The 12,084-nt window shown below is 41.7% G+C and overlaps 1 protein-coding gene across 1 annotated transcript; it reads left to right on the top strand.

Annotated features, from left to right (window-relative positions):
* The first annotated feature begins 1,962 nt into the window (after positions 1 to 1,962).
* Positions 1,963 to 11,695, top strand: sbk3 (SH3 domain binding kinase family, member 3). The gene is made up of 4 exons (XM_061675666.1): positions 1,963 to 2,105; positions 6,012 to 6,159; positions 7,645 to 7,847; positions 10,496 to 11,695. The coding sequence occupies exons 1-4, from the start codon at positions 2,100 to 2,102 to the stop codon at positions 11,249 to 11,251; spliced, it is 1,113 nt and encodes a 370-aa protein (XP_061531650.1). The 5' UTR covers positions 1,963 to 2,099; the 3' UTR covers positions 11,252 to 11,695.
* Positions 11,696 to 12,084: the final 389 nt, after the last annotated feature.

The raw sequence follows: 12,084 nt of genomic DNA, 5'->3' as shown, positions 1-12,084 counted from the left end.
TTTAGTTGACAATTAATTTCTAAATTAGTTATCCATCAGTTGGTTGCGCACAGTGCAACCTGCTATTCGCGGAGGATATGGACTGACCACGACTAATTGACACTAATTGTAATTGCCGTGGAAAAAAAAAATCAAATGTATTTTTTCCCCAAAAAACGACAATAAGCAGGAGAATGGTTAAAAAAAAAGGAATAAGTAGGGGATCGGGGGGTGGAACATAAGTGGTGCTTTCTGTAAATAACCAGGGATATGCTCCTCCCAGAAAATCGGCAAAATGAATATTTTGATTTATTTAATCTTTATTTATCCTTTCCTCTTTCTTTCTGTCTGCAGACAGCAGAGTAAAACAAAACAAAATAAAAGCAAATCAACAATAAAAACAAATAAATACATAAATATGTGGGGGTTCACTGAATATGTGATAATATAATGATGCATTTGTACATTGAAATGGTTTCACAGTAACAATGGCCTTTGGAGGGAAAACATAACTACAATTTGGCCTGCGACAAGATTGAGTTTAACACCCCTGATCTAGTCAATATAGACACATGCAGGGTACAGTACATGTATTGTACATTATGTAAAATACTATGGAATCCTTCATATTCGCAATTCGACATTCACTGATTTTTTGGGGGGAAACCTATGCCGTTATTTGCAGCAATACCCGCTTTTTTTGCTGTATTTTTTCCCCATCCCCAGTTAATTATTTTTTTACCCAATACCACGCTTATTTGCATTGCTTTTTTTTGCGGGGGGTATTTCGAATTAGTTAATTATTTGCAGATTTTTGCTATTTGCGGTCGGGGCCGGAGTCAACTGTATTGTGTATTATGTAATGTGTCTAATCTGGGCGGCACGGTGTACGACTGGTTAGTACATCTACCTCAGAGTTCTAAGAACCGGCGTTCAAATCCCGGCCCCACCTGTGTGGAGTTTACATGTTCTCCCGGTGCCTGCATGGGTTTTCTCTGGGTACTCCGGTTTCCTCCCACATCTCAAAAACATGCATGGTAGGTTGATTGAATACTTTAAATTGCCCGTAGGTGTGAATGTGAGTGCGAATGGTTGTTTGTTAATATGTGTTTGTTTTTATGATTGGCTGGCGACCAGTTCAGGGTGTACCCCACCTCTCGCCCGAAGATACCCTTGTGATGAGAAGCGGTACGGAAAATGGATGGATGGATGGTGTCTAATCTGTATTGTACATTAACTCAGGATGACTTCACATTGTGGAGACATGTCGTGTACGTCAATGGAGAGTAGAATGAAAACTGAGATGAGAGTTATGGATATGATTGAAGCTGTTTTTGGAAGTCTACAAACAGTTGAATGCATTAATGTGGGTGGGTGAGTGTGTGGGTAGACATATTTAGTGTGGCTCATTCTTTTATTACCGCTCATGCATTGATAGACATGGAATGCAGAGTAACATTAGAGGAGAGTGATCTTGGACAATTAATCCATGAGAGGGATGCTTAACTGTACCCTGTAATCCCAGTAAGAGTCCAGGGATCAAGGGTACAGCTTGTTGGCCTATTGCAATCATTCCTGCATACATGTTGATTAACCCAAGAATCCTACACGACGGAGGGAATTCACTGACTCAGACCTTGAGTGGTGAGGAAAAAAAGACGGCGAGACATGGAAAGAGTTGGTGAGTGAGTGACACGGGAGGCAGGAAGGGTTAAGGTGAATGAGAGTTTGGAAACAGGGGGGCATTAACTGTGGCTGCGGGGAAGTGGAAGACAGAAAGGGAGGGCCACACTGCAGGCGAGAGAGAGGTTTGAAATACCTTGCGACCCATTTCGGCCCACTTGCCAGCAATGAACCAGGCGAGCTGCAGACAGACTTGGCCACATAGTAGGAAAAGAGAGGGAGTGTTTGTGTAAGAGTGTGTCCCCGGGGAGAGGCGGTCATTGTCTACTTTGCCGGTGCACAGATCAGTTGCAGGTCCAGTTGACTCATCCAGCGCAGGACGAACAACTACAGTACAGCACACCTCCTGCATCGAAGTGCAAGAAGGTGCAGCAAGAGCAGCTTGTGAGGAGGAGCCGCTGAAAAGAGACCATCACCATCACACACCTCATACAAGCATGACAGTGAGTACTGGACTTCGATTAAATCAACTCATTTTGTTTTTGATGAGCAATCTTGCCACAGCATACAAAGCTACTCTTATTTGTTCTTTGTCCATTTAATTCAACATTTTGCATTCATGCATGTTAACCCCCACCCCCCGTCCCGTCCCCACCCCCTCCAAACTTCTCGTTCGGATTGTTGGCCCATGTGGAACACTAAAAGAAAGTCATGACTCATGTCATTTGGTGATGAGTTTGCATAATAATTTCAGCTTGCAGTTATGCTTTTGATGCAATAAAAATGCAGGACTCCTCTGTGATTTAGATTATTAGAATCCATAAATTGCACAATTATGCATTTTAAAACATACGTTTAATTGACCTATAAAACTCCAGTTTAATATTAAATAAAAAAACAACATGAATTGACAAATATGAATATAAACACTGATCACAACCTTTTCTTACTGCCCTTTCTCTTTCTAAATAGCTTACAATTGTACATATTTTCTATTCATGATTATTCTCTATATTGTCATTTATGTGCTCCCTCTTATGTGTTCCAGTTAAATATTTCCACATTTTCCCCCACAAATTTAAAATCATATACTGTAAAATAAACACGACTGTGCATACATTCACAAAACCTTTTATGCATATAAAAAAAAGCAATCAATTCATGTCATTCATAGCCTTCGATTTATAATAACGGTAAAACAATATTAAATTTGAAAAAAAGTTTTAAAAAGTGCATACAAATATAGAACACAAATATATAAAAATAAACACGTAACTTTATGTATATAATCACAACACATTTGATATAAAAAATTGTAATATTTGATTCCTATAATTCACAGCCTTTGAATTATAATACTACAAGATATTCAAATATCAAATTAAACTTTTCAACATGAATGAAATGAGGAATGATATAAATGCAATTTTGCTCTTACATATCTAGGAATGTACAACCCCAATTCCAATGAAGTTGGGACATTGTGTTAAACATGAATAAAAACAGAATACAATGATTTGCAAATCATGTTCAACCTATATTTAATTGAATACACGACAAAGACAAGGCATTTGATGTTCAAACTGATCAACTTTATTGTTTTTAGCAAATAATCATTAACATAAAATTTTATGGCTGCAACACGTTCCAAAAAAGCTGGGACAGGTGGCAAAAAAGACTGAGAAAGTTGAGGAATGCTCATCAAACACCTGTTTGAGGTGCACAGGTGAACAGGCTAATTGGGAACAGGTGGGTGCCATGATTGGGTATAAAAGGAGCTTCCCTAAATTGCTCAGTCATTCACAAGCAAAGAAAACCAACATTGAATGCCCTTGACCTTCGATCCCTCAGGCGGCACTGCATCAAAAACCGACATCAATGTGTAAAGGATATCACCACATGGGCTCAGGAACAAACTCTTCTATGCAAAGGAAAAGCCATTTATCAAGAACACCCAGAAACGTCGCTGGCTTCTCTGGGCCCGAACTCATCTAAGATGGACTGATGCAAAGTGGAAAAGTCTTCAGTGGTCCGACGAGTCCACATTTCCAATTGTTTTTGGAAATTGTGGACGTCGTGTCCTTGGGGCCAAAGAGGAAAAGAACAAACCGGACTGTTATGGACGCAAAGTTCAAAAGCCAGCATCTGTGGTATGGGGCTGTGTTAGTGCCAATGGCATGGGTAACTTACACTTCTGTGAAGGCACCATTAATGCTGAACACATACAGGTACATACAGGTTTCGGAGAAACATATGCTGCCATCCAAGCAATGTCTTTTTCATGGACGCCCCTGCTTATTTCAGGACGACAATGCCAAACCACATTCTGCACATGTTACAACAGCGTGGCTTTGTAGTAAAAGAGTGCGGGTACTAGACTGGCCTGCCTGCAGTCCAGACCTGTCTCCCATTGAAAATGTGTGGCTCATTATGAAGCGCAAAATACGACAACAGTTGAACAGCTGAAGCTGTACATCAAGCGAGAATGGGAAATAATTCCACCTACAAAGCTTCAACAAGTAGTGTCCTCAGTTCCCAAACGTTTATTAAATGTTGTCCCAGCTTTTTTGGAACATGTTGCAGCCATAAAATTCCAAGTTAATTAGTATTTGCTAAAAACAATAAAGTTGATCAGTTTGAACATTAAATATCTTGTCTTTGTAGTGTATTCAAATAAATATAGGTTGATATATATAAATATATATATATCAAAATATATATATAAATATATAACATGAATTGCAAATCATTGTATTCTGTTTTTATTTATGTTTAACACAACGTCCCAACTTCATTAGAATTGGGGTTGTAGAACAATGGTTTAAACACTGGAAGGCCAGTTATCTTCTTATCTTCATTCGGGTCGCAGGTGAACTGGAGCCCATCCCAGCTGACTTCGGGCCTACACTCCAGTCAGTTCCAGACACTGGAAAGTAGTCAAGGACTTTTAACAATTAATATTTTTTTACATACAGTCTTTAATCAGCATCATTTTACATCCTCGGTAAGGCAATATTACAAACTGCGAGGTCATTCGTATAAACACGGTGCCTCCAGCGTGACTGTGTTTAGATTTTTGGGACATTTAAATCCACGATGCTTAATCCATCTGCTCAACATCAACACATCGTACATCTTCAAAGAGGGTCAAATGCTCTGTTTAAAATAGAGCTGTCTTCTTTGTATCAGTGCCAGGTGTTACTCTCCCACTATGTGACACACACTTTCGCCAACTTATTGGCTGCACTTACCTTTCAGATGCACCCATCCCACAAACATGGAATTTGTGCAAACGTCTCCCAAAAGGCTTTCCAGGGCACGACGAGGTAAATGTGTCGTAGACACACAGAATGTCAAAGGTCGAAATATGTTTTCGGCCTGGAGTGCTGTGTTGTAAAAGTTCGCACCCCTCCCAAATAGGCCGGGGTCTACGTGATAAGGGATTTACTTCAAAGCGTATCATCCAAGCTGTGACTGGAGGAGGCAAAGCGTTGACCATTAAGAGCTGAGTGATCTGAGCTCCAGATGCCGCCATCGTCCTGATAAGACACCGTATTTATCTCGTGCATAGGACAAAGGAGAAAGATTTGTGTGATTTATAATCTAAAAGTAGTAATTTTACAAAATACGCAAATATAACTATGTATAGCATTACAGAGAGAGAGCGGCATTTCACGTATTTGCTACTAAAGCAAGAAACATAATAAACCCTTTATCTTCCTCCAAACAGCTCCAAACCTCTACACTCCAATATCATTTGGAGCAGTTCACAGTCAATATTTATCTAATAACATGACAAAAACATAAACATTTCTAATAAAAACCATCATGCTCACCAGAGATGTGGATTATTTATAGATAAAAAAAATCCATCCTCCCTTTTCTTTGCTCCTCCAAGCTAGTTAGTTAACTAACTGCGTCGTCAGAGCTAGCTAGTTGCGCTCATGTTTGCGCCACTGTGGAAGTGCCAAATAAATCCTTTTTCTGGTTGAAACAAGCCAGTCAGGTCTGGTGTTCACCGACCTACCCTCACAATGTCCAGTTTTTCTTGAAAAGTCGACCTTGAAAATGCATTTTCAACAAGGTCTGACATTCGCCCTTCTCCAACAGTCATTGCACAAATTGCAACAGTACTAATACTAATTCGTATTAAATTAATACAATTTCATGTAGGCCTACTGTAAATTGTAAATGTAAATCAATGCTTCTGATAGTTTTTCGGGCAGCAGAGAAGAATCTGACTGCAAACAATTGACTACTACTACTTCCCACACTAGCATTAACACACATCTTTCAAGCAGAGGATCTTCTTCCTCTCAAAGCCACTAAATCAGTCATCACACGGACCTCATATATCACACGGGTTTTACATCCGGTTCATATCTATTCTCTCCTCCTCCACCCTGCAGGACGCAGCCGCCAAGGAGCTCGACGAACGCTGCTTCCTGTCGGCGCAGGCCATGTCCAGCCTCAAGGTGGCCGACCACTTCCAGGTTCTGAAGTTCCTGGGAGAAGGTTCCTACGGCAAGGTCATGCTGGCCGTGCACAGGAAGAGAGGTAAGCAGGCCCGTTGGGATGACAGTTTGGACCTCATTATGTTTCAATTGTGTGAAATTCACACACTCCTTAACTCTGATTATATAGCCGGTTAGGTAAGACACAGATTACGCAATGCAAAATAAAGCCACTAAGTGCATCGCTAATGGAACCAATCCTGGCTCTGGTTTCACTCTTGTGATGAAACTTTATGTTGTGTTGGACAACTGTTGCAGTAATGTGAGGACGGATGAGTCTTTGGATAGCCTCCAATTTTGCATGTTACACTCCCGTCGCTTTAATGAAGTGCTATTCTTCAGGATAGGGTTGCTGTAATGTACTCGTAACACAATCTACCCCAGAGGCCAAGTTAAATTTGTTCACAGGGTTACTGATGCACAATACTGTGGCGAGCCATTTGCGCATTAACTCGATATCCTTGAAAAACAGCTTTAGGTCCAGCTTTAGGTGTACACTTTGTCCTCACTTTTAAGACAGTTCAGGCCTTTATAAGCAGTTTTAAGAATTTTGATGGCAGCATGTTTCTCCAAAACCTGTATGTACCTTTCAGAATTAATGGTGCCTTCACAGATGTGTAAGTTACCCATGCCATTGGCACTAACACAGCCCCATACTATCACAGATGCTGGCGTCAGAACTTTGCGTCCATAACAGTCTGGATGATTCTTTTCCTCTTTGGCCTGGAGGACATGACGTCTACAAGTTCCCAAAACAATTTGAAATGTGGACTTCTTGGACCACAGAATACTTTTCCACTTTTCATCAGTCCATCTTAGATGAGCTTGGGCCCAGAGAAGCCGGTGGCGTTTCTGGGTGTTGTTGATAAATGGCTTTTGGTTTGTATAGTAGAGTTTCAAGTTGCACTTACGGATATAGCACCGATCTGTATTTACTGACATTGGTTGACGTTGAAGGCGGCACGGTGGACGACTGGTTAGAGCGTCTTCCTCACAGTTCTGAGGTTCTCCCCATGTCTGCGTGGGTTTTCTCTGGGCACTCCGGTTGCCTCCCACATCCCAAAAACATACGTGTTATGTTAATTGATGACTCTAAATTGCCCGTAGGTGTGAATGTAAGTGCGAATGGTTGTTTGTTTGTATGTGGCCTGCGATTGGCTGGCAACCAGTTCAGGGTGTACCCTGCCTCCTGCCCGATGGTAGCTGGGATAGGCTCCAGCACGCCTAGTGAGGAGAAGCGGTTCAGAAAAAGGATGGATGGATGCATGGTTTTCTGAAGTGTTCCTGAGCCCATGTGGTGATATCCTTTACACATTGATGTCAGTTTTTGATGCAGTGCCGCCTGAGGGGATCGATGGTCACGGGCATTCAATCTTGGTTTTGGGCCTTGCCGCTTAACATGCAGTGATTTCTCCAGATTCTCTGAACCTTTTGATGATATTATGGACCGTAGATGATGAAATCCAAAACAATACACTCCTTTGGGCGTCGGCGTACATTTCATAGTGTGTCATTTATTTTCTGGCAGGAACCCCGATGGCTCTGAAGTTCTTCCCTCGTCAGTCCACGACTCTCACATCCTTCCTGAGGGAGTACAACTTGTCTCTTTCCTACTGCACACATCCCTCGCTGACGCGCGCGCTGGGCATCTTTTTTTCCACGTCATCCCATTACGTCTTCGCCCAGCAGGCCGGTCTCTACGGCGACCTGTATAGCGTAATAGTATCAGAGGTCAGTTTCACGGATGCATGATATGTACGACTGACTCTCAATCAAGGGTGGGCAAACTTTTCTACTCAATATTTTTAAAAACTGTGAATGTTAAAAAATGTAAATGTTAAATATTTAAAATAGTTGTATTTTTTTCGTAAGTATCTTTCCATCCATTTTCTGTACCGCTTATCCTCACTGGGGTCGCGGGCGGGCTGGAGCCTATCCCAGCTATCTTTGGGCGAGAGGCGGCGTACACCCTGAACTGGTCGCCAGCCAATCGCAGGGAACATATAAACAAACAACCGTTCGCACTCACATTCACATCTACGGGCAATATAACAAATGGTTAAACAAATGGTTGTTTGTTTATCTGTGCCCTGATTTAATTACATAAATGAATAGACAACTAATAATGGTAAAAATAAAACTAATTTACCAATGATTTAATAAAATAAAGTGTTAAATGTATATATTATTTTACTAACATTAAGTATATTATTAGTATATAATCATTTAACATATGCTATTCATTTGCTAAATCAATACAAAATTAATACATAATTTGATTTTCTATATATTGTATTAATTATAATTTAGTTACAAGTAATTAGTAAAATAAATAAAATGTATTAAATGTATGAAAACATGTTTATTATTTTTATATTTCTTTATTCAATTATTCACAGTAAATAATTAAGAAATTATTTTTTTCAATAAATGAAAATAACAGAATAAAACAGCAAAATTATTGAAACTAATATAACAGTACTCTGTGTCTCTATAAATGATTGTTGGCCCGGATTAAAGAGCGAAGTGGGGCCATCACTCAAACAACCTGCCCTACAATTTAATGGTAGTGATCCTATTTTAATCTTTTGCTTATGTCAGCAAAAAAGAGATGTTGATAAAGGTTAGCAGGCATCTTTTCACTGCCCGTAACAAGAAGAGCAAGTGATAAGAATGAGAACACTCTGCTCTCACTGCCGAGCCAGCAGCAGGGAAGCATGTGAAGTGGGGCAGGAGGTTTCCATGAGCGTCACTGTGTGTGTGTGTGTGTGCTGTTCTCAGCGCACTTCAGTTGTGCTCAAAGTTGAAAAACATACCCTGCTCAAGAAGGCAGAAGTTTGCCAGTCAACATCTAAATGTCTCAGAGAAGGCTTGAGAGAAAGTGCTGTGTTCAGATGAGACCAAAATTGGGCAGCAAGTCGACTCGCCAAGTTTGGAGGATGAAAAAAAAGTATGATCCAAAAAAAGTATGAACCAAAGAATACCATCCCCACAGTCGAGCATGTAAAATGTAGGTGTCGGCTGTTTTTCACCAAACGGTACAGGGCGACGTCACCGCATTAAGGGACCAACTCTAATTGTCCATAGGTGTGAATGTGAATGCTTGTTTGTATATGCAGTGGACCCCCCGCTATTCGCAGGTGGTAGGAACCGGGCCGGACCATGAATAGCAAAAATAATTAATTAATAATTGACACCCATTGTACACTATATTGCCAAAAGTATTAGCTCACCTGCCTTGACTCATATGATCTGAAGTGACATCCACTTCTTAATCAGTAGGGATCACTGTAATATGACATCGGTCCACCTTTTACAGCTATAACAGTTTTAACTCTTCTGAAGAGGCTGTCCACAAGGTTTAGGAGTGTGTGTATCGGAAATTTTTGACCACTCTTCCAGAAGCGGATTTGTGTGGCCACACAGTAGTGCTGGACAAGGCCTGGCTCTCAGTCTGCACTCTAATTCATCCCACACGTGTTCAATGAGGTTGGTGTCAGGACTGCAGGCCAGTCAAGTTCATCCACACCAAACTCTCACATCCATGTCTTTATGGACCTTGCTTTGTGCATTGGTGCACAGTCATGTTCGAACAAGAAGGGACCATCCCCAAACCGGTCCAACAAAGTTGGGAGCAATGAATTGTCCAAAAGCTCTTGGTATGCTGAATCCTTCAGAGTTCCTTTCACTGGAACTAAGAAGCCAACATTTTTGGACAATTCCATGCTCCCAACTTTGTGGGAAAAGTTCTTCCATTTCTAACATGGCTGTGCACCAGTGCACAAAGCAAGGTCCATAAAGACATGGATGAGAGTTTGGTGTGGATCAACTTGACTGACCTGGAGAGTCCTGACCTCAACTTAATAGAACACATTTGGGATGAATTAGAGCCGAGACTCAGAGCCAGGCCTTCTCGTCCGACATCAGTTTATGACCTCACAAATGCGCTCCTGGACGAATGGTCAAACATTCCCATCAACAGACTCCTAAACCTTGTGGACAGCCTTCCCAGAAAAGTCAAAGCTGTTTTAGCAGAAAAGGGTGGATGCACATCATATTGAACCTTATGGATTAGGAATGGGATGCCACTTAAATTAATATGTAAATCAAGGCAGATGAGCAAATACTTTTGGCAATATAATTTAATTGCATGGGGGGGGGGGGGAGAAAAAAAAACATCATTTTTTTTAATACAAAAAAAAACTTGAACAAGCAGACATAAACAGCCAATAAGCATTCTCGAGTTTGGTTCCCCCCTCTTAAGAGTAGCTCTCCTTGCCCGCATTAAAGTACCTTAACTGCTCCATTTTCTTTTCACTTCACTCGAACTGAAGCTTGAGCTTAAAATTATTATTTAGGATCTTTCATGTGTGTTGTAGGTTGGCCTGGATGAGGAGCGTGTCCAGAGAGTGATGTCCCAGCTTAGCGGTGCCGTGACCCACCTCCACACTCTGGGCTTCGTCCACCGGGACATCAAACCGGAGAACATCTTCTTGTGCGACAGCTCGTGCCGCTGGGTCAAATTGGGTGACTTCGGCCTGACCCGGGCCATCGGTTACACCGTCGGCGCCGTCTGGTACGAGTCGCCCTTCTGCACCCCCGAGGTAGAGCCCGTCAAGGAGGCAGACAAGGCGAAGGAGTGCGATGATCCGGAGGAGGAGAAGGAGACTCTTTGGATAACGGTGGAGCCCTGCATCGATAGCTGGGCCCTTGGGATCCTCACCTACTGCCTCTTGACTGGCTGCTTCCCCTGGGAGGAGAGCACCAGCGACGACCCCGGCTACACCAGATACAAAGCCTGGTTTGAGCGTGAGGAGAGGAGCGGGAGAGGCGACCAGGAAGCAGACTGCTACACAATCATGAAGGAGAACCACCTGAACAACCCGCCTCCGTCACAGTTCCACGGCCTCAGCTCGCTTGTTATGGCGCTTTTCCGACAGCTGCTCCACCCCGACCCGGAGCGGCGAGGGAACCCAGAGGAGATCCTGAGCTACCTGGGAGGACCCTGGCTCATGGAGACCGAGCAGGAGGAGAGGAGGAGGGCTGAGGAGGCCGAGAGGGAGGCCAGGAAACTCAGGGAGGTGGGAGGAGGAGTGGAAGAAGAGCTTGTGAGGGAAGGAAGAGGGGAGAGATAAGCTAACATAAATGTATTTTTTTTAATTTGACCAGATAGACTACTCACAAAAACTTGAGGATGTTGGGCTTTGGGAATGAAATTTCTGGAAGAACCTTAAATCGACTATAATCTTTACAGGTGACCTTAGATTGATCGTCTCTAAACATTTGAATGCACATGTCACACTGCTCTATGATTCAGTACATTTGGGACAACTTGCTGTTCTCTAACAAGGAATAAAGGTAATAGTGCATTTTAGGTACATCTCGAAATTTCCAAATATCCATAACTTTTTCTGAGTAAAGTGGTGCCTTGAGTTACACAGTTAGTTCGTTCCGTGACCACAGTTATCACACAAAACACATTGAAATGAATGTAAATGAATACATTCCAGCCTACCAAAACAACAACAAACATTATTGTAACGTGTTTTGGTTTTAAAAGTGCACTTAACAAAAACATATGACGCAATGACGTAATTAAATTGAATGTAATGTATGTAGAAGGTTTTTTTTTTTTTTTTTTTTTTTTTTTTTTTTTTTTGCTCCTCTTTAATGGATATTGTGCTGCTTCTTCTGGTGTGCACGCCTTGGCTACCTGGGGGCAGACATATGAATATGCATTCTGGGACAGGTCACAACTGGGACAGGTCACAACAATAACTAAGCCACAGTAATAGTAGTTTTTCGCAGAATATAAAGAATATATGCCTGTGAGTATTGTTATATTTTCTGCCTACCTTCGTTGCTCTACAATTTGAGTTCCAAAATTTGCTGCTTAAAAGGAGCAAACACTAACGCGACACTAACGCTATTCGTTAGCCCATTTGCATTGTTTGTTAGCATTAAGGTA

The sequence above is a fragment of the Phycodurus eques genome, chromosome 4 (assembly GCF_024500275.1).
Source record: "Phycodurus eques isolate BA_2022a chromosome 4, UOR_Pequ_1.1, whole genome shotgun sequence".
Lineage (NCBI taxonomy): Eukaryota > Metazoa > Chordata > Actinopteri > Syngnathiformes > Syngnathidae > Phycodurus > Phycodurus eques.
This window is presented reverse-complemented; position numbering and strand designations above follow the sequence as displayed.

Coding starts and splice junctions, on each gene's coding strand:
- sbk3 (XM_061675666.1), top strand. Junction 6,160..7,644: donor GGCCGTGCACAGGAAGAGAG/GTAAGCAGGCCC, acceptor ATTTTCTGGCAG/GAACCCCGATGGCTCTGAAG. Junction 7,848..10,495: donor ATAGCGTAATAGTATCAGAG/GTCAGTTTCACG, acceptor TGTGTGTTGTAG/GTTGGCCTGGATGAGGAGCG.